Source organism: Dermacentor albipictus, chromosome 6 (genome assembly GCF_038994185.2).
Source record: "Dermacentor albipictus isolate Rhodes 1998 colony chromosome 6, USDA_Dalb.pri_finalv2, whole genome shotgun sequence".
In the NCBI taxonomy this organism is placed as follows: Eukaryota; Metazoa; Arthropoda; class Arachnida; order Ixodida; family Ixodidae; genus Dermacentor; species Dermacentor albipictus.
The window spans coordinates 76,451,935-76,473,366 of NC_091826.1; the positions used below are offsets into that span (position 1 = coordinate 76,451,935).

At 45.3% G+C, this 21,432-nt stretch overlaps 1 protein-coding gene across 2 annotated transcripts in view; it reads left to right on the plus strand.

Annotated features, from left to right (window-relative positions):
• Window positions 1-21,432, plus strand: part of LOC139061212 (calcium-activated chloride channel regulator 1-like) — a 266,208-nt gene that overhangs the window by 187,404 nt on the left and 57,372 nt on the right. For both annotated transcript variants that reach the window (XM_070540869.1, XM_070540870.1), the window contains exons 13-15: window positions 1,965-2,183; window positions 7,477-7,744; window positions 11,625-11,798. In XM_070540869.1, the coding sequence (XP_070396970.1) occupies window positions 1,965-2,183; window positions 7,477-7,744; window positions 11,625-11,798 (661 nt within the window). The remainder of the gene's footprint in view (window positions 1-1,964; window positions 2,184-7,476; window positions 7,745-11,624; window positions 11,799-21,432) is intronic.

Below are 21,432 nucleotides of genomic sequence, written 5' to 3' on the forward strand. Positions count from 1 at the left end.
CTATATTGCTTATTTATTTTCACCCGGATCATATGCCTTACTGCGCTCTGCAAAGTTGGCAGCACATATAATTGTGAGCGAACGAATGTTACGAAAAATGTGAACAATTACCACGACGTCTTTGCTTGCGAATCGTTTGCTTTCCTCATTTACGGTCTAGCAGAATACGAGACCTCATTGAATGCTATTGTTAGGGTTGGCACAGAGGCCTTGTATAAAGTGTAGCTTTTCAGGTACCTCTTTTCCTTTTGAACGGCCAAAGTGCGCGGAATATTCTTGCTCGTGTGATCGGAATTCCTCTACAGTGCTTGTTTCCATTCCAGGTGTTGAGAGAAAGCTCCTACCACGTATGATGATAACACAGCTACAACGAGCAAAGTCGTTTAACTCCGCAGTTGTCGGACGAATTGCTGCCTTGTCTGGTTTATTACTGGTGTGCTTATCGCAATATATATTATAGTTGCTTGGTAATTATTATCTACGCAATACGGCACCCAAACTAAGTGTGCAGTTCGACAGTAAATAACTTTTGCGGTCTCTAACAGCAAGAAGAGAACAATTTGTTTCAACGAAGAACACCATCTTGTCTTTGGTAAAGCGCTGCACCACAGCGACAGCGCTGGGTTTTTGGTGAGTTGATCAGCCGTCAAGTGCTGTCGGCGAAGCAAAGAGCCGCGACAACAACTCCGAAGCGACGTATGCTGCATGAATTGAAAATAAAGTTCAGAGAACAATAGCCTTGCAAAAGAAGTATTTTTAGCAGAAAAATAATGAGCAGAAGAGGATAAACTCTATTTGTAAGTGAAGTTTCCGATACGCGACTAAGAGCCGTCTTATTCCGAGGAGAGCGCAAAGACACCGTGGGTAAGGCAACTCTCGGACACCACCTTGAATTTTCCGCGTTTTATATTCTTGAGGTCAAAGATTTCAATAGAAATATCTTTGCACCAGTAACTACGCTGTCGGTGTGCTAGGATTAGACGTACTGCATTCGAAAAGAGGTGAACGAATCTATCGCCTGAGTTTCCATAACATTGGGAATATAGTTGTGAACCCCGACATAAGAGGGACCTATAGAATCCGGGACTTCGCAAGAACGTTACGAATTCTAGATGATCCGCTATGGTTCAGGCATCGTCGCTGTTCCGCATAGTCGCCCTTAAGGGCTCGCTGGTTGCGCTTTGGCCATTCAGTTTACCTGTAAACAACCTATCACTTTCTGCCAGACAGATGGGACCAGGCTTTTGGCAGAGCACTTCACCAATCTAAACTCGTGTATTTTTGCTTTGATTCCTGCCATTACACTCATTTATTCATGGGTGAAAATCTACACGGCTAATTATATCTTTGTCTGTGTATCTGCTTGTAAGTGTTAGCATATGTTCATCGTTCTGGGGCAATTGTTTCGTGTTCAATTACGCTTTGTCATTGCCGCATTTCCCGTTTCTAATCGTATATTGGTTCCGTTTCAATCCCGAGAAAATATTTTGTTCACCATTCTATTTTGTGTGGCTTAATCATGTTCCGACTTCTGAATGGTCTCCAAAAGGGCCTGCAATGACATGTTGTAAAGTAAATCAAAACGTAACAATAAAACACAACAGACGTTAATAACGCAACGGCAGGGCGAAGCCCTAAAAGCATTATCTTCTGCTGGAATAAAATATGCCTACTTGAGTAATCAAGAAAGCTTATAACAATACCTTGACATTTTTCATTACATGGGTATTTTTTCTTTATTTTTAGTAAGATGTTTATTATGTCTGTGTTTATTTATTGTTTTGCGCCCCCTTGCTAATATAACTTATTCCTTTCCGCAGAGGCGCTTCGTTGTCTGGGATTTTTTTTTCTAGATGCTCTGTAGGGGAACTTTAATTCAGAGCCTTCTCCATTGTGTTGATGAAAACAGGATGTTGCTGTGCTGTTTTAAACTGTCAATGAATTTGCATCACTTGGTTTTGCAGGTTATGTCAGAAAGCGAAAGCTTCGTGGGAACTCTGGAGAAAACATTCATTATTGATGGTGACATTGGAAACAACACAATCGTTACTGTGAGCTGCGCCTCCGGTCAAAACTGTCCACTCTCGGTGCAGCTTGTTGACCCCGCCGGCCAAAGGTGTCAAAACTGTCGTGAAGATAACACTGACCTCAAAAAAATGCTCACCATACCCAGCCCTGCAAAGGTAAGGCTGCATCCTGAGAAACCAGGACTGGGATAATAGTGACATTAGTTTGGTTGGATTGTATTCATTTCTTACCAGCTGGCCCTCATGGCCTGCCGATCACGGCGGTAGCGTGGGCGCAGGCCCCTCTGACAATTCCTGAAGTGTGAAAAAGAAAATAACCTGAGTAAAACTTACATTGTCCCAGCCCATGTTCAGATACATTCGTTTTAATGTCTGTCTAAAATGGGGCTGCAAGTTTGTTGGGCGCTCTCTCGCAGAGGCGTTTTAAGGTAATTTGTCTCCCCAACCAAAGTCAAGCTAATGCGCCCCTCTCGACTCTGGCACCAAATTTATGGGTACCATGTTGAAAAATTCAAACATGACTTTCTGACACATTATTACTAATTGTAACGAAAAAAACCTATGTTTTCGGGTATCATTTTAATAATTAGTCTACAATTATCCACAAAACACGACTGACTAAAAAGAAGAAATGAATGTTTTAAAAGTGATAAATCGTGGGAAATAGCGTGAGGGGTGGGCCAAGGTAAGAATATCCAAAAACGAAAGGCACGGAAAATTGGGTATAGCATGGGCCGCATTTGATCGGTGGCAGGCACTATTTTAAATGTAACGTACATGAAATTCATGTATGAAATCTAAATATTTATTTTTGACTAGATAAGAAAGTTGTACTTACTACTATTCGCGAAAAAAAGAACATCAGGTAGGTACTATGCAATGTATAGGAAATATACTAATAATAATAAACGGCTGAATATGTTTTAGATAAAGGCTCATAATAGAACGTACATGACGTGCACAAGAATACGCCTATCTAAACCTCGAAATCAAGAAATATTTCGCGGAAGAAAGGTGAACATCTGGCAGCCCGTCGTTATTATTACTGGTACAGACAATCGCAAGTCAGCCCTTTCATTAGCGTGGAGGTAATATCGTCGATAGACACGCCGGATATGTAGGTTCCGTACCTAATGAATAATTTTATAAAGCTTCTTTGTCGACGTCAGTTTACCAGACTTGGCGAAAACCTTTTCCGCCGCCTACTGCTGACATGACAAGATGGCAGGAAGCTGTGCGTCCTCGCTGCTGCCGGGCAGTCACGTCCACGGGAACATCGGGTCACGTGCTTTAGGTGCGTTTATTGTGCTGTTCTGACATGTCACACAGGTAAAAACATCGCAATAAACGTTCTGATGCGGATGAGCCGGTTGTCCAACAGGTGCGACCGCCGGGTAGTAGTAAGCACGCGCTGCTAGCATTGATTTCCCATTGTCAGTTCTTAGTACGAAAAGCCTTTTTCGACATGACACAAATAGCAGCAAAAACACAAAAGAAACAGTGCGACGTGGATTCGAACCATGCACCGCAACGTGAAAATCCTACTTTATCGTGACGCCGCCGCTGAGTCTTGCGTAGGTGCTCCTCCACTTGTAATGTTAACCACCGCCTGAAACTGTTCGAGCTTTTATGCATTGCTGTTGTTGGTTTCGGTGTATGGAAGGCCAATTCTCGCAGATTCTACATAGCTTCTAATTTTGCGTCTTATGTATATGACATTTGCTGCACATAGCAATTTTCGTTGCAATTTCGAGCCCTGAGTCCCACTGGTTCTGATCGCCCTCACAGCACGTAGATTCTCCCTCTTTATTGATCAGCATCCGATGACTGGAAGGCATACGAGTATGATGAGCAGCTCTGTATGCATCGTAATCCCAGTTCACTCAAGGTAGTTTGAAGCGTTGCTGAATGCCGTTGCGGCAGACCTTTGTACCTTGGGAATCTTCCGCCTCCTTACAAAGACGAACTGGACTGTATACGCTGTTGCGATTCGGGGCCCGAGCGGCCATTAAGGTACCGTGGCTCGTGATGTGCCAGGTGCCAGGTGATCGAGAGGTCCGGGGTGACGTCCAATAGATGAGAAAAAGGGTTTATTTACAAATTAACGTGATGAGAGTTTACATGTACGAACATGAGTACGCGCAGCAGTACGAGCATGTACACCCTCCCGCCGCCGAAGACTAAAAATCAGCTTTTCAGCGCTTTTTTTTTCTCCTTTCCATCATTTCGGAAATTAACTGTTCTTCTCAGCCACCCGCAATCGTCGAGCCGTTCGCGAAATACTCCCATTACGTCACCCTTCTGTCGGACTCCGCCTCCAATGTTGCGCGTCCGCCCGCTCCATACGAGGCAACGTCGTGGCAAACTGCAAACTTGATATCGCCGTCGTTTCCACGGAAGTCCTCGGCGTTGGCCCCTTTTATCAATTAGTGAGGCATTCGTGACAGTCCGCTTGTCAGGGTCAGGTTCAGGTAGAGTGGTCACGCTGTACTCATTGCTTCCACGGAGGGCAGTGGGTTTTGACCGCCTCCAAGTGAGCTCCTTTGTCCGCGCGTCACAGTCTTACTCGCATCGAATCTAGCCCAAGCGGGCATTCGTCTGATTTAGTCGCCAGCTCCCTGGTCCTGAAAATGCAACGTTAACAGTGTGAAGAGCCTTACATAGCTGTGCGCTTGCCTGCGGAGCCTTGTTAGTCGGGGAGGGATGCCGGGCACAGCAGTGCTAAGCGCCAATCATAACAACGCGTACGTCCATCATGTGTTCAGACAATTCAGTCTCAAACATGTGAACAGCTGTACGGCGCTTATCAAAGCCAGTTCATTCGATACTGTATTGACACTCCTGGAAGTCGTTTTGCCGTCTCAGCATACGAAAACGCTTTGCCATTGGCAAAAATTTGCTTTGATATAATGAGTCGGACAGAGCAGCGACATCGGAACGTTGGCGCATTATTGCGATACCAAGTTGTGGTAATGCGGCAATACTGGCCTCTCAAGACAGCGGCAAGTTGTTGGAATTTTAGGAGAGTACTCAGGACAGGAAGCTGTGTAATGGCGTCTGTGTTTGGGAGATCAGTTCTGCGGAGGCCCGCAAAGTGGAGGGATGTTCATGAAAAGAAACGACATCCACTTCTATTGTAGCACGAAGGCATAAAGGAAACCCACACCGTTTTCTCAGAAACAAAGCTATGCGGTTTAAGAAAACTTCGCCTTCCCCGACCAGGATAAAATTTGCTACAACTCGGAAGCGTTTTTTCTGAGAAACCTGTGTGGATTTATTTTATAGCTTCGTGCTACAGAAATAAAGGTGCACGTCAATTTTATTTTCAGGTGCATGTTTGTGAAAGAACCGATCAAACAATGGTTGCAACGAGCACAATGGGGAGGAGATGATGGAATTCAGGAACGCAGGGCCACCAAGGTTTTCTTTGAAATACACGAATACGGGTGTTGTTAATTGCGTCAAACCATGTCATGAGCTTCAAGTAATCGAATAATATGTTCAAACCCGACGCAAGGCAGCGGTACTGCTAGAATATTTGACATTTAAAATCTGCTTCTTGATTTGGTCTCGGTCAAGCAGAAGCAGAAGCAAGGTGATGTGGATGCGCACATTTGTTGTCGCTATGCACCGTGCTTTTGGCAAAACCTTTAACTGTTTACAGTCGTGCATTCCGAAATTGCTCACAAAGGCTTCGTACGATCTTGTTTGAGTCAGACGTACCTTTTTTCAAGCTTTCGCTTGTGGCCCATCTGAAACCTTTTTTTCCACCATCGCCATTATTGAAGCGGAAACAAGTCACAGCGGCGTCTACTTTTTTCTGGCTCCGCGTTCAACTGCATATTGCAGTTAGATAAGCTAGCCTACGAATTGTGATGTAACTGAGTGCCAATATTTTCTTTTCTATTCTTTTCTTAAGACTAATCTGTTCTTAAGACTTCAGACTTCACTTTTTGCTTTAGATCCGATGGTGGTGTTTTGTAAGTTCGGTAAATACCATTATTCAATAGTGGTCATTCATGTTGTGATTATGACCTTACAGCTATCGTGCATCTGTAAGTAGTGCCTTAAGGTTTCTTTTTCTACCATTTCTCTAGTATGAGCATATTGCGGAAATTCAGCACCTGTGAGGTGGAATTTTTGTGCTATTGTGCCACCCCCGACTTCTGTTTTCTTATTGAAACCACAGGGTTCATTTGTATACTAGAATGCACATATAAAACGCGAGGCATTCCTCGACCTAGTAGCAGCCAAGGTCAAACGCGAGGCCGTTCAAGGCCGCCGAGTTTGTCGCTGATGCGCGCGCTCCTCAATGCGCCTGCTAGATGGCCGCTGTTGGCTCGGCCCCCCCCACTCGCTCCACGCGCACGCTCTCTCTCTCACGCGCTCGCTCACGCATCGCTAGTGCTCGGTTCCTCCACTGGGCCCCGTGCGGGTTTGCGCGCCACAAGTAGAGGGGGCTCCGTTGCGCCAGTTTTGCCGTGTTGCGCGTAGGCCTTCACTTGTAGACACAAAAATTTGCCCTCTAGAAGTATCAAGCGGAAGAGGAGCGTTAAGGCACTGCAGAGGTACTCGATGCGTGCTAAACTGGCGAGGCAGGAGGAGGCGAAGCGACGGGCCGACAAGATAAGCATGGCCCAGCAGCGGTAGACGAAGTCGAGGGCCGCCGAACGGGCTACGGAGGCCAAGCGCAGCCGATTGAAAGACCACCACTTGCGGGACGCAGGCTCGCACTTTAGAAATCACTTTGCTGAAGACGAATTAGGTGCGGCGTGTCAGGTCGAAGAGCACCTCCGGTTCCCATACGACGTGGTCAGGCGTGCCATGGCCCGCGAAAGTGCGTGGCGGTCCTCAAGCGAGCGTGGCAGGGTGGACGTGAGTGCGTTCGCGCTTTGGACAACGCACACGCGAGCAAGGCTCAGCATTGTGTTTGATCGTCATCAAGGATGGTTCCTTCCATAATTCCTTTCTCCGTTCACAATTTACAGCGTTTGTAGCTACCAGAAATAGAACAAAAGAAGCAATTTTATTGTGGTTTAGGCAATGATTACAATTATGAGGTTTTTGCATGCCGAAACCACGACGTAATTATGAGGCACGCCGGAGTGGTTTTGTCCGGATTCACTTTGACCATCCGAGGTTCTTTAAGGTGTTCCGAATGCACGGGACACGGGCGGTTTTGCATTTCAACCCCCCTCCCTCTCCCTATCAAAATGGTGCCACCGCGGCCGAAATTTCATCCCGCGACCTCATGTTTAGCAGTGCAACACCACATCTGCTGAGCCACCGGGGTGGGTGGTTTAGGTAATGGGGATGTGACTGAACGACTGACTGACTGACTGGCTGCCTGACCAATTAAATGACTGAGTGAGTGACCCACTGAGTTACTGACCGAGCGAGCGACTGTGCAACTGATGGACTGACTGGTTGACGTATTTTATATTTCAAGGCGGGTACCTGGATGCTTCAAGTGAAGAGTTCAAGCACGGACCGAGTCAAAGTCAGCATCCTGGTCATGTCCGAAGTCAGAGACCCTACAAATATGCCGGTATTGGCTTCATGTGAAGTGCCAAAGGGACCGGTTCACGCACCTGATGAAGCAATCATAGACGTCTCTGTGTCGAAAGGCGATAAAGCTGTCATTGGCGCGAAGGTTATTGCGGTGGTGGTCAACACGCAGGGGCATTGGTGCCTTCCACAGTTTGACAGCGGTGTAGGTAAGCGCATCGCTGAAATTATTTGTTCTCGTTAAACTTGGGAAAGAGCGCGGCGCATTTTATATATTGATATAGTATGATGCATGTTGCACAAAAAAAGATACACAAAAAATCACGCCGAAGATCCAACCTGGCATTCCATTGTGAAAGGAGGATTTATTGGCTGGAGCTCCACCTTCCCACAACCGCAGCACTAATTTCAATCTGCGCCTCTAATCGGACAACGTTTTTTTCTGCTAACAGGGATGCGCAATGCAGTGGTATTTGAACTAATGTCACCCAGCTTCCGGTAGGCTGTGTCACGGACGCAACCACGGTAGCGTACGTGAAATGTTTTGCGCGCGCTGCGAAGGGTGTATATGACCTCGGGTACAGAAATGGGGTTTCAGTTACAGTTTCATTTATTCGTGCTCTAGAAATCTTAGTTGTTAAACCTATGCTGCAGCTGTTTTTCGCTGCATGTTCGTGGTGGGTAGGTTTTTTTTTCCACTGGAGATTTTGTTACTAGGTTGCAAAAATGACACCCCCCCCCCATTGCACCATGTTGCCCGGGAACGTCCTGCGCCGCTCAAACCTGCTGCAATCATAAATTGCTGGGGCTCCTGAGCTTGGCTCAATGGCGGACACGCATAGCCGTACTAAAATCGGTCAGGTACCCCTGCGCCTCACTGCCCGAGTTTCTTGGCACCTGTTTGGCATCCTCATCATGTCGAATGCAGGAAAGCCAAAGACAATAACTGTGTCCTATTCAGAGGAATCGAACGGATTAGTGCCGGCATTAGGTTCAATCCTCGGACACTGAGGTCAATTTTGTGTCCCTGCAGGTGGTTGCACCGAAGTTATAAATTGTGTATCGCGCTACCACAAGCAGCGCTGCTTTCGTCGACAGAAAAATATTTGCTGTCTACGCTGACTTTGATGGGTTTCGGTACGACGAACTTGTTTTCCTAGACATGAAACAAGAAGAAAATGGCTACAAGTCTTCTACAATTACTAAATATGCGAAAAGCCGAAACGCAGTTTTTTACGAAGCGCGTAGTGTAGTCAGGCTTGTCTCTTTCTCTTCCCTCTTGACAATCTGCGCCATCTGGTGATGCCACCGTCAAGCTCGTGCACCCTAATTGCAGAAATACAGGGATCGAGGTCGGCGTCAGCGAGGTTAATTAAACAGCGGCACAAACCGCGGGGAACATGCTCAGTGCTACACTCACCGTAGTTGCAGCATCTTAAACTGCTGCTAAGTGTTTCGCACACAACTACTTCCGAAGCACATCACTTTTAATTACGGCAATATCAATCGATGTCAAAAACAATTGGCGTCAATGCAAAATGCATCGCAATGAAAGGTGCCACGTGGATGGCCGACGGCCGCGACTCCTCCTCCCCCCCCCCCCCCCAGAATAAGAAACAGGAAAACAATGTGCACGCGAGTGTTTCACTACAGAGAATGAGTCAACGCGCAGAGCAACGAAATAGGGAAGTGAAACTGGAAGGACGCCACCCGCAGCGGCTCTCGTGAATGTCACATCATGGGGACTAGGTTTAAGCACATCTTTCATTTCGCACCCACGTCCAGTGGCGAGGAGACGCTAATGGTACCGTTACGCGTCCTTTATTGCCCAGTGGTACAGGGTCATAGATTCTGTTATTTAGCTTATAATCGCCAAAATAAAAAAAAAATAAATATGGGGTTTTAACGTGCAAAACCACTTTCTGATTAAGAGGCATGCCGTGGTGGAGGACTCCTTAACTTCCGACCACCTGGGGTTCTTTAACGTACACCTAAATCTAAGTACACGAATGTTTTTCGCAGGTTGCCGCAGAGTATAAAATAAAGCACAGGCGCTATTTATTTTCGCGGTTTTGCAAAAAAAAATCAAATTGCACTCAACCACATTTTTCCGGTAAAAAACGCTGCTGAGAAGGCTGCTGTTAATATGCAAGAAAACTAAAGAAGTAACACTTGGCTTCAAGACAAAGCAAACCTACTACCTTGCGTGATCAGATCGCTTGACTTTTCTTGCGTTATACTTAATCTCTGAAACATTTCCACCTATCACAACCGCGATAACATCAAAAGAAACATGACTAACCATAGACTTCTCCCAGTAGCTACGCGCCTGCGTTTCAGCAAATTTTTCAGAAAACGGTAAAGCAGCGGTTTTTAACCCTTCTAGTCCGTTTCATCAACGGTTACTTTGCAGGCCCCGGAAACTTTCGTCAGACTGCCAAGTTTTGCCATTGACAACGTAGCGTTCACGAAGGTAATAAGGTTTAAGACTTGCGCTGAAGCTTCTCGCAGAGCACTCGAGCAAAGCACGTGGGCAACGCGATGGAATCGATGCGGCATACGAGGTGGCAGTTGCCTCTGAGCAGAACTAGCAGCCTGCAAAGGCGGCTTGAAACACGGGGGCAAGGACGAGATGAGATCTACAGATAACCGTTCCAGTCAGCTTCACCTTTATTGTCTCTTACGCTTAAGTCAGTGCATGCCCGCTATGCCTAAGGTCCCTAGATAAAGTCCCTAGATAAAATCTAGGGACTTCAGCTGTACCCACCCTATGATAGTGCACCTGACCACAGCGCTCATTCGAACCCAACATAATGCACAGCACTGCCCGGGCTCCAGTAATTAATTATTTATTTATTAATTAATTGGTTAATTACTTGAGCCCTTTAATTAATTTTAGGAAGTAATCATTATAGGGTCATTGTGCGTCCACTGTATTTCTCAGTTTTTTGCACTTCGTTCCTGTTCTTTCCTTTTCACAGCAGAATTGACTGTCGTAGTGTTTGCGACAAAACTTGTTAGAGGAAACGCCGGCGTTGCCACGAATGCCCCACCATGAACCCTTGGTTAAACCTAGCATAATTATGGAATCTTTGTATTTTTAGCATCAATTTCGCTTATTTGGCAAGCAATTAAATTTTATGGATTTCCAAGCAGTCACATAGCTTTTTGAAAACAGGAAGGCAATTAGCCTAGGCGATAACGCATAATCACCGCGAGACGTTGCATTATTATTTGTAAAATGATTTTGAGACGATTTAAGGCCAGAAATGCGCTGCTCAGGCGAATCCACGCACCAGCCACAGCGATCATGCCAGCCAATCTCTTATGCTCGCGCCTCCCATAAACACCTCCCGACAGTAGTGCCTCAGTGCTCTCAAAATATTTGTCGGTAAATTGATTCGAACTGTGCCTCACTCGCGCCTAAAGAACCCTTCGGGATGAGACAGTTATGCCAGGTTATGCCAAGACGCACTAGTCTCTCTTCCCTGACTTGTCGACCCAACGCGGTTGATTAGTGGCTACCTGGTGGTGGGCTTAGTAGCACGAGGTCGCGGGATCGAATCCCGGCCACGGCAGCCGCATTTCGACGGGGGAGAAGTACGAAAAGACCCGTCTGTTTAGATTTAGGCGCACGGTAAAGAGCCCCAGGTGGTCTAAATTTCCAGAGTCCACCAGTACTGCCTGTCTCGTAATCAGATCGGGGTTTTGGCACGTAACACCTCATAATTTATTTTTTGCCAAACTTATCGCTTTCGCATTCACACTGTATTCCATGACCTTGAAGTGCCTATGTATCTGACTCCTTCTGCGACTTTAATACCGAGACTTATCACGGAGGCCACTACGGTGGTGCTGGCTGCATGTATACGCCACTGATTGTGTCATTACCATGGCAGTAACAAACTTGTGGCGCCAAATATCCTATATACCTGGGAAGAACCGACATTGACCTGCTGTTGTTCGGAATAGATAAGTAACCTTGTGCTACAGACGACGTCACACAACTACAGTATTCGGACTTGCTTGCGTGTAAGTGTAGGCGAATGCCGTGTGCGCGTTCACCAGCTCATGCTCCTGAATTCGCAGATCCCGACGCACGCGATATTGACGGAACCTACAGTGGATACTTCACACAGTTCACGGGTGCGGGACGGTACTCTGTCTTTGCTTACATTTACGGAGACAACAAGACCAGGCACGCGTACCGAAGGAGGGACCCCCGTGGTTCTAGTTTCACCTTTCTTGATCATCCCCTACCGGGTGAGTTGGTCGTTTGTATGTTTTCGGCAGATAAGTACGTCTCTGTCGTTTGCGCTTATTACGATAATGACTAGTGAACTACAGCCAGACACGTATGTCGTAAATGTGTTTAATCTTGCTTGAAAGGCATTGCTTGCACATTTCTCGCCGACTGACAGGCGATACTCGGTGCATGCGGCACTGCGGGCGCTTTTCGCGCCACTGGTCAGTGCTGGGCTGATCGCTGCGCAGCCGAACGCAGCGAGGTTTACAAAGCGAAGGCTCCCGCCTTTCAAAGGATACGAAAACGTGTCGACTCGGTGTCACCAGAGTAGCACCCGGCGGCCGAAAATTGTCAGCAGGTGGCCGCGGTATGAGCATTGCGTTTCAATCGCTGGGCACTGTGCTTGTACGCTTAGAAACTAAGACAATTTGCGCTAGGAAACGAAGGTCGTTGAACTTTTCCATGCCAATACGGAGGGAAAATTACACGAACCACGGTACGAAGCGCCTGCAACTCATTAGTCTCTAAACCGGTGCTGCTTTAAAGGTGGGGGAACCGATGAGCAAGTTGTGTTGGTGTTAGTGCAATTTGCCTCTTGTGGTGGTTTTGAAATAAAGGAATACTGTGTTTGACCGATAGTCATTATTATTAGCCCTTAAAAGCGTTCACCAGAGGTAATAGCGTTTATTGTGGCCATGTATATCGCCGTTCACAAACAACAAGGCCATCAGAAATATGCATATTTCTATAGTTTCGAAACGACCATAGGAATCATGCAGCAGCGGTGTAGCATTCTCATGTGTAAAACAGCGCCACACAGGACAGAGACCTAGCCAGTAAAGGGCGACCACAAATTAGCGACTCAATGGTATATTCCAGATATCCTCACTTTGTCTGAAATTGAAGCATAAATAGATGAATTATATTGTTCTTATTTTTTGGTACCTTTGAAAACTTTCCCACTGTTGCAGATGTATCAGCTGGTAACTGTAATGTCCGTTTATATGCCGTATTTCTTATGCTTCTACTTTTTTCGTGTTAGCTTTTATGGAATCGCATGCGGTTTCCGCGAACTGGTGCATGTGTTTAATGTAGTCTGTAACTGTGTTTTCCGTATATCTGTAGATGGGGTCGAGGATTCGTCAGGCCAAGTTGTCTTTGACCTGCACCTCATGTTAGGCACTGTTTGAGGATCCAATTAAATAAAAAAGAAGGCTGACTTTCAGTAAAACGCGTAGACCGATGGTGTTGAATGATTGCGAGAGCATGCATTAGGCAACTACACCAAGGACAAGAGTTGAAGGCTGAGCAATTTGAGCGCATAACAAATGGCTACCTGACAGCAAATCCAAATCCATTATTATGCGCCATGCATTAGTTCAAGGGCACCTACCGCCATTTATAAGATGCTTTTAATGTCAGTCACTTCAGACAATATAAATGTCATTTACAGGTAGGGTAACTCGCAGTCATATGATAATAATCAATACATGACCAAATGCATCTTTTATATTGAAACGTGCGAGTGGAGTTTGCATGAAGAGGAGAACGAAGCTGGGCCGTCTCGCGCCCGGTGCTGTGGACTCATTTTGCTAAGCGATACCTTTGCATTTTTTATCTTGTAAGTAAACGCGTAGCTACTGTAAGGAATATGAACCTGGCGACGTTTAACGCTAGAACGTTATCTAGTGAGGCGAGTGTAGCAGTGCTATTGGAGGAATTAGACGGCAGTAAATGGGATATAATACTGCTCAGTGAAGTTAGGAGGCCAACAGAAGCATATACAGTGCTAAAAAGCGGGCACGTCTTGTGCTACCGGGGCTTGGCGGAGAGACGAGAACTAGGAATCGGATTCCTGATTAATAAGAACATAGCTGGTACCATACAGGAATTCTGTAGCATTAACGAGAGGGTGGCAGGTCTTGCTGTGAAACTTAATAAGAGGTACAATAGGAAGGTTGTACAGGTCTACGCCCCTACATCCAGTCATGATGACCACGAAGTCGAAAGCTTCGATGAAGATGTGGAATCGGCGATGGGTAGAGTGAAAACTAAATACACTAGACGGATGGGCGACTTCAATGCCGAGGTAGGCAAGAAGCAGGCTGGAGACAAGGCAGTGGGGGAATATGGCATAGGCACTAGGAATAGCAGGGGAGAGTTATTAGTAGAGTTTGCGGAACAGAATAATATGTGGATAATGAATACCTTCTTCCGCAAGCGAGATAGCCGAAAGTGGACGTGGAGGAGCCCGAACGGCGAGACTAGAAATGAAATAGACTTCATGCTCTGCGCTAACCCTGGCATCGTACAAGATGTGGGCTTGGTCAGCAAGGTTAGCTGCAGTGACCACAGGGTGGTACGAACTCGAATTAGCCTAGACCTGAGGAAGGTAAGGAAGCAACTCGTACATAAGAAGTCGATCAATGAGTTAGTGGTAAGAGGGAAAATAGAGGAATTCGAGATGAAGCTACAGAACAGCTATACGGCTTTGACTCAGGAAGTAGGACTTCAGTGTTGAAGCAATGAACGACAATCTTGTGGGCATCATTAAGGAGTGTGCAGTACAAGTCGGTGGTAACTCCGTTAGACAGGATACCAGTAAGCTATCGCAGGAGACGAAAGATCTGATCAAGAAACGCCAATGTATGAGAGCCTCTAACCCTGCGGCTAGAATAGAACTGGAGGAACTTTCGAAGTTAATCAACAAGCGTAAGACAGCTGACATAAGGAAGTATAATATGGATAGAATTGAACATGCTCGCAGGAACGGCGGAAGCCTAAAAGCAGTGAGGAAGAAACTAGGAATTGGCAAGAATCAGATGTATGCGTAAAGAGACAAAGCGGGCAATATCATTACAAAAATGGATGAGATAGTTCAAGTGGCTGAGGATTTCTATAGAGATTTATACAGTACCAGTGCACCCACGACGATAATGGGAGAGAATATTCTAGAGGAATTCGAAATCCCACAGGTAACACAGGAAGAAGTAAATAAAGCCTTGGGAGCTATGCAAAGGGGGAAGGCAACTGGGGAGGATCAGGTAACAGCAGATTTTTTGAAGGATGGTGGGCAGATTGTTCCAGAGAAACTGGCCACCCTGTATACGCAATGCCTCATGACTTCGAGCGTCCTGGAATCTTGGAAAAACGGTAACATATTCCTAATCCAAAAGAGAGGGGATGCCAAAGACTTGAAAAATTATAGACTGATCAGTTTACTGTCCATTGCCTACAAAGTATTTACTATGGTAATTGCAAATAGAATCAGGAACACCTTAGACTTCCATCAACCAAAGGACCAGGCAGGATTCCGTAAAGGCTACTCAACAATAGACCATAATCACACTACCAATCAGGTGATATAAAATGTGCGGAATATAACCAACCTTTATATAAAGCTTTCATTGATTATGAGAAAGCGTTTGATTCAGTCGAAACCTCAGCAGTCATGGAGGCATTGCGGAATCAGGGAGTAGACGAGCCGTATGTAAAAATACTGAAAGATATCTATAGCGGCTCCACAGCCACCGTAGTGCTCCATAAAGAAAGCAACAAAAATCCAATAAAAAAGGCGTGAGGCAGGGAGATACGATCTCTACGATGCTATTCACGGCATGTTAACAGGAGGTATTCAGCGACATGGATTGGGAAGAATTGGGGATAAGAGTTAATGGAGAATAGCTTAGTAACTTGCGATTCGCTGATGATATTGCCTTGCTTAGTAACTCAGGGGACCAATTACAATGCATGCTCACTGATCTGGAGAGGCAAAGCCAAAGGGTGGGTCCAAAAATCAATCTGCAGAAAACTAAATAATCTTTAAGAGTCTCGGAAGGGAACAGCAGTTGCAATAGGTAGTGAGGCACTGGAAGTGGCAAGGGAATACATCTACTTAGGACAGGTAGTTACTGCGGAACCGGATCATGAGACTGAAATAACCCCCGCGGGGGCGACTGCGTGAGCAGGCGTTTGGTGCTTTGCGACACTTGTACCCGAGCACACGAGGGCTAGACCCTCCCGCGCTTAACCGTGCGCGGCTTAGCCGTGTCCGGGGAAAGGGGATCCTGGGGGTTAAGCCGATGCCGGGCATTTGGACCTTTAAGGCCCCCCGGCGGAGGCAACACACCTCTTTGGCCTCTGCTTCACGTAGACGGCACCCCCGGACTGACCCACCTGGGGGAAATGGTTAGTTGCCTTTTCCTGTCTAGCTTTCCCTCCAACCTTCGTCTTTCTTTCGCTTTCAATGTTTCCTCTCTTCTCCTGGCTTCTCTTCCAATTTTTCCAGGCAGCAAGGGTTAACCATGTGTGAATTACGAACCGAGGTTATATCATATTTGGTTATAGTGGTACTGTACAGCTGGCGTTACTGCCGAAATTACAATCTCTTATGGCTTCTTCTTTCCCCCCATTACCTGATCGTTCCCTCAAGAAGGAGCGCACCGATGATGTCTTCGAATTTTTTGCCCATCAAAAAGAGTCTTTTCCTCGTTTCCATGTAGTGCACTCCGAAACACCTGACAAACCCGTGCGAACAATCTCACCATTTCTCGTGTCCGAGTCTCTTACCCAAGTTTTTGGTACAGGTTATAAAGCATCCAGGATGGCAAGTGGCGATCTCCTCTTGGAGCTCTGCAACCAGAAACAATATGAAAAGCTACCCAATCTAGTTTCATTTTGTGACGCCAAAGTACCAGTAACTCCTTATCGTACCATGAATACAGCCCGTGGCGTAGTCTCCGATGAAGATCTCTTGGAGCTGACTGAGGCTGAGCTCCTGGAGGGCTTCAGTGAGCAGAACATCACCAACGTTAAGCGAATTCAGATGAGGCGTGACAATCAGGAAATACAGACCAAACACCTAATACTCACATTCAATTCAAGCATCCTGCCCGAGTCAATCGAGGCCGGGTACATCAAGCTCCGTGTAAGACCATATGTGCCAAATCCCCTGAGATGTTTCAAATGCCAACGTTTTGGCCACAGCTCGCAGAGCTGCCGAGGCCGTCAAACATGTGCGAAATGCAGTGCCCATGAACACACGTCTGAAGCTTGCGAGAACTCATTGCATTGTGTAAACTGTGATAAAGAACACGCCGCGTACTCGCGGTCGTGCCCGTCTTGGAAAAAATAAAAATAAATTTATTTATTTATTTTTATTTATTTATTTATTTATCCTTAGGGCCTTTCGGCATTAGAGAGGGGGGTGGGTTATACAACAAATAAGAAGGAAATAAATCATGAGCTTATACACAATACTTGCTAATTATACAATGTTAGCTGAAAGTGTGATAAATGCAGTAATAGAACATGACATATGAAAGTAACATTAAACAAGAAAAAGGAAAACACCAGGAGCTGTTCGTACAAATGTTTGCTCTTGTACCTTGTTAGCTAATGCTTTTCGAAAATGATCATTGTTATTAATGGAAACAATGTCAGAAGGAAGTTCATTCCAATCTTTCGACGTACGTGGCAAAAATGAATGTAAAAAGTGTGTCGTGTTACGTGTACCAATTCTAACTTTATCATGATGACCAGTACGGTGAGATAAGTAATATGGTAGCGACACGAAGTTTGGATGAAGTGTAGGGTGGTGATACAGCTTATGAAAAAATGAAAGGCGGGAAATGTTTCGACGTGTTGCTAGTGGTTGAAGACCCACATTCGATTTCATTGAAGAAACGCTCGCACCACGGTAGTAATTCCAAAGAATAAAACGAGTGGCGTTGTTTTGGGTGAGTTCAAGGGAATGTATTAGGTTTACGTTGTAAGGGTCCCATATAGCTGCAGCGTATTCTAATCTTGGCCGTAACAGGGTTTTATAAAGTAGTAATTTTATAGGAGAGGGAGCATGAGAAAAGTTACGGCGTAAACGGTTAGCTTGATTAATTATGTATTCGACGTGATGATTCCATGTTAATTTAGATGTTATATGTAGGCCTAAGTACTTATATGAGTTAGTAGATTCTAAAGCAACGTTATTAGAGTAGTACACAGGCAGATTATCGTTAGATCGGGATACTGTCAGAAATTAGCATATGTTAATGTTGAGTTACATTCGCCACAATCGGCACGATTTGCTGACGTTATTGAGATCGGCCTGAAGCAGGGAGATGTCGTGTTCGTTAGTTATTTCTCTGAGGATTACACAGTCGTCTGCAAATAAATGTACGTCAGAGGTTATTCCTGAAGGTAAGTCATTAATGTAGATAAGGAATAATAGAGGTCCCAGGATGGAACCTTGGGGCACACCGGACTGAACGTCATTATCAGGTGAGTCATGGCCATCAGCTGTTACGAACTGAGAACGGTTAGCGAGAAATGACTCAATCCATTTGAGAACGTTATGATCGTGGTTTAATTTGCTTAGTTTATAATGTAAAAGTTTATGGCACACTTTGTCAAAGGCTTTCGAAAAATCTAAAAAGATGCAATCGGCAAGAGAAGAACAGTCAAGTATTTGGTGTAGTTTGTGAGTAAATGTTAATAATTGTGATTCACATGAGAATGATTTTCGAAAACCATGTTGTGATGACGAAAAAAATGAATTAGATTCAAGAAAATCGGGAATTTTAGTAAAAATAATGTGTTCTAGCAGTTTGCAGCAGGTACTGGTTAATGATATCGGGCGATAATTTGTAGGTGATGTTTTGCTGCCAGATTTGTGCAAAGGAATTATTTTTCCTATTTTCCATTCTGAGGGAACAGTAGATGTGTTGAGTGATTGTTGAAATATTTTGGTTAGTATAATGGAACTATAAGTGCAGGTGTTTTTCAGAAATTTAGCGTTGATGGTATCAAAGCCGGGTTACGAATCCATCTTCAATGAATCGATTAGTCCAATAACTCCCGGAACGTCAACAGTCACTGGAGGCATAGTGAAGAAGTTATAGTCATTCAAGATAGGTAGTTCAATATCAACTGTGCACGAGAAATTTTTAACAAAGTTATTATTCAGGAGAGTTGTGCATAGTTTTTTCGGAACAGGGTCACCAGAGCAAGTGTTAAGAGTGATATAATCATCGGAAGGTGAATGTATGATGCGCCAAAATTTTCGTACGTTAGTTATCAGCATAGATGGTAATGTGGTTGATAAGAATGTTTCTTTAGCGCATTTGAGTGCGGCTACATAGGTGTTAAATCCTAATGTGTAGGCTTTCCAACGTGAGTCATTGCGTGATTTCTTCGCGGAACGATACAGTCGTCTTTTTTTGTTGGATAGTGGTTTTAAATGATTACTGTACCAAGGTGCGCGCGGGTTGCATGTTATAGTACGGGTTGGGATGTGTTTATTGATTAAGCGATTTACCTCTGCCGAAAACATGTTCCAGTTTGACTGCACACTAAAATTTTCAAAATCACTCTTGAATATGTTAAGGAATAAACTGAGTTCATTATTTATTGCTTCGAAGCTCTGTTATAGTCCCTAATTATTTTTTTAGTCTTCGGAAGTTTCACAAACGCAGTATTAAAGTGAATATTTAGTAATAAGTAGTCACTGATACCCGGTAAGTAAAGGATGGTAGAGGCATAATCGGGACGATTGGTTAGGATCAAATCGAGAATGTTTGCGGAAGTGGATGTTAATCTCGTGGCTTGTGTGACTAATTGGGTTAACGTAAATGTAGTACAAATACCCAAGAAATCTTTTGAATCAGAAGAAGAAGATAATAAGTTAGGTATGTCCCTGTTCCAAACTATATTACGAAAATTAAAGTCACCGAATAAGAAAAGAGGTGTAGAAGGAAACTTTGTCGTAATGGTACTAATTATATCATGCAATTCATTGGTAAATGCGGGTGACGAGGAAGGTGGACGATAGCAAACGCCTAAAATTACGTTTTGATAGTTCAGAGTTGCTGCAGCCCACACTGATTCTAGATTGATGCTGGTGTGAATGGGTGACGATGGGATGCGTTTCGAAAGGGCAAGAACAACGCCGCCGCCATGGCGCTCTGTTCGATCGAAGTAAAAATTGTCGCGACCAAAGTGAAAGAAAATATATCGTTCAAGAAGGCACGTAGGCGGGTGGCATACCTGCCTAAGAACACATTTGCCGAAGTGGCACGTCAGGGGGCAGCGCCACAACGGTCTCCTGCGGCTGACCGTCCGACACCCAGTCAGGCGGCAGTGACGCTAACCGGCCCCCCGGCAGCTGCAGCTAGCGCTGCTACGCCAACACAGCAGACGGGGCCATCTACCTCCGGGCAGGTGACCTCAAAGGCCTCGTCCAACGTGCCGAGGCCTTCACGCCAAACAAAGCGCTCGGAAGAGCGCGTGCCCAATGCCTCGCAAGAGGCGATGGACAGAACCACCAGTAAGACGGCGCCACCAGCGCCTAAGGAGCGGCGAGGCACTTTCGATCGCTCCAAAAAAGACTAAACTCCCGTCACGGCGCCAGAAAAACGCCCGTGAGCTAACGTTAGTCTCTTAAACACACATTACCCAACACGTATAGCATAATGGACACACAAATACTACAGTGGAATGTACGAGGACTTTTACGTAACCTCGACGACACTAAAGAACTGTTACACAAACATAATCCAAGGTCGTTGTGTGCTCAAGAGACACATCTGAAGCACACACAGACAAACTTTTTACGTCAGTACATAATCTATCGCAAAGACCGCAACGAGGTTTTCTCCTCCGGCGGCGTTGCAATATTTGCGGATAAATCTGTAGCTTGTCAACAGATTGCCCTCCAGACGCCCCTTGAGGCCGTGTCGGTTCGGGCAATCCTTTTTAACAAACTGGTGACTGCTGTGTGCTCCTTGTACATACCGCCTAACTATGACCTGGAAAACACCGATTTCCATAACCTAATTTATCAGCTTCCTGACCCCTACATAATCGTGGGTGATTTTAATGCCCACAATACGATGTGGGGAGATTCGCGATGCGACGCGAGAGGTCGAATAATTGAAAATTTTCTTTTGAGTTCTAGTGCTTGCCTGTATAACAAGAAGGAGCCGACGTATTACAATGTCCAACACAACACATGTTCAGCAATAGATTTAGCAATCGGTTTCTCTTGTCTTCAGCCTCACCTAGAATGGCCCATGATGAATCAATTGTATGGAAGTGACCACTTCGCTGTAATTTTAAACCTTATAACTTTGTATGAAAACCCTCCGCATATTCCTCGATGGAAATTAGCATCGGCGGATTGGGAGCATTTTAAAGAATCATCTTATTTACCACCAGATTTTACAAATAATTTTCTATAGATGATGCCGTTGCACATTTTATCGCTTTTATTATTGATTCAGCCGAAAAGTTTATCCCGCATACAAATGGTGGTTCATAAGAAGACGTGTTCCCTGGTGGAACCGAGATTGCAGAGAGGCGTGAAAGAGACAGAACAAGGCATGGGGCGTATTGCGCAGATCGCCTACTGCCGAAAATCTAATTACCTTTAAACAAATTTAATAACTGGGGAGGCGGACACGGCGTCAGGCAAAGCGAGAAATCTGGGTGGGGTTCCTCTCCGGCATTAATTCATACACGCAGGAGAGAAAAGTGTGGAATGGCTTGAGAAAGCTACAGGGGCAACAAATCCATCCGTTGCCTCTGGTGAACGACCAAGAGTCCGCCTGGAAGACCAGGCAGACTCTCTTGGGAAACACTTTGAGCGTGTGTCGAGCT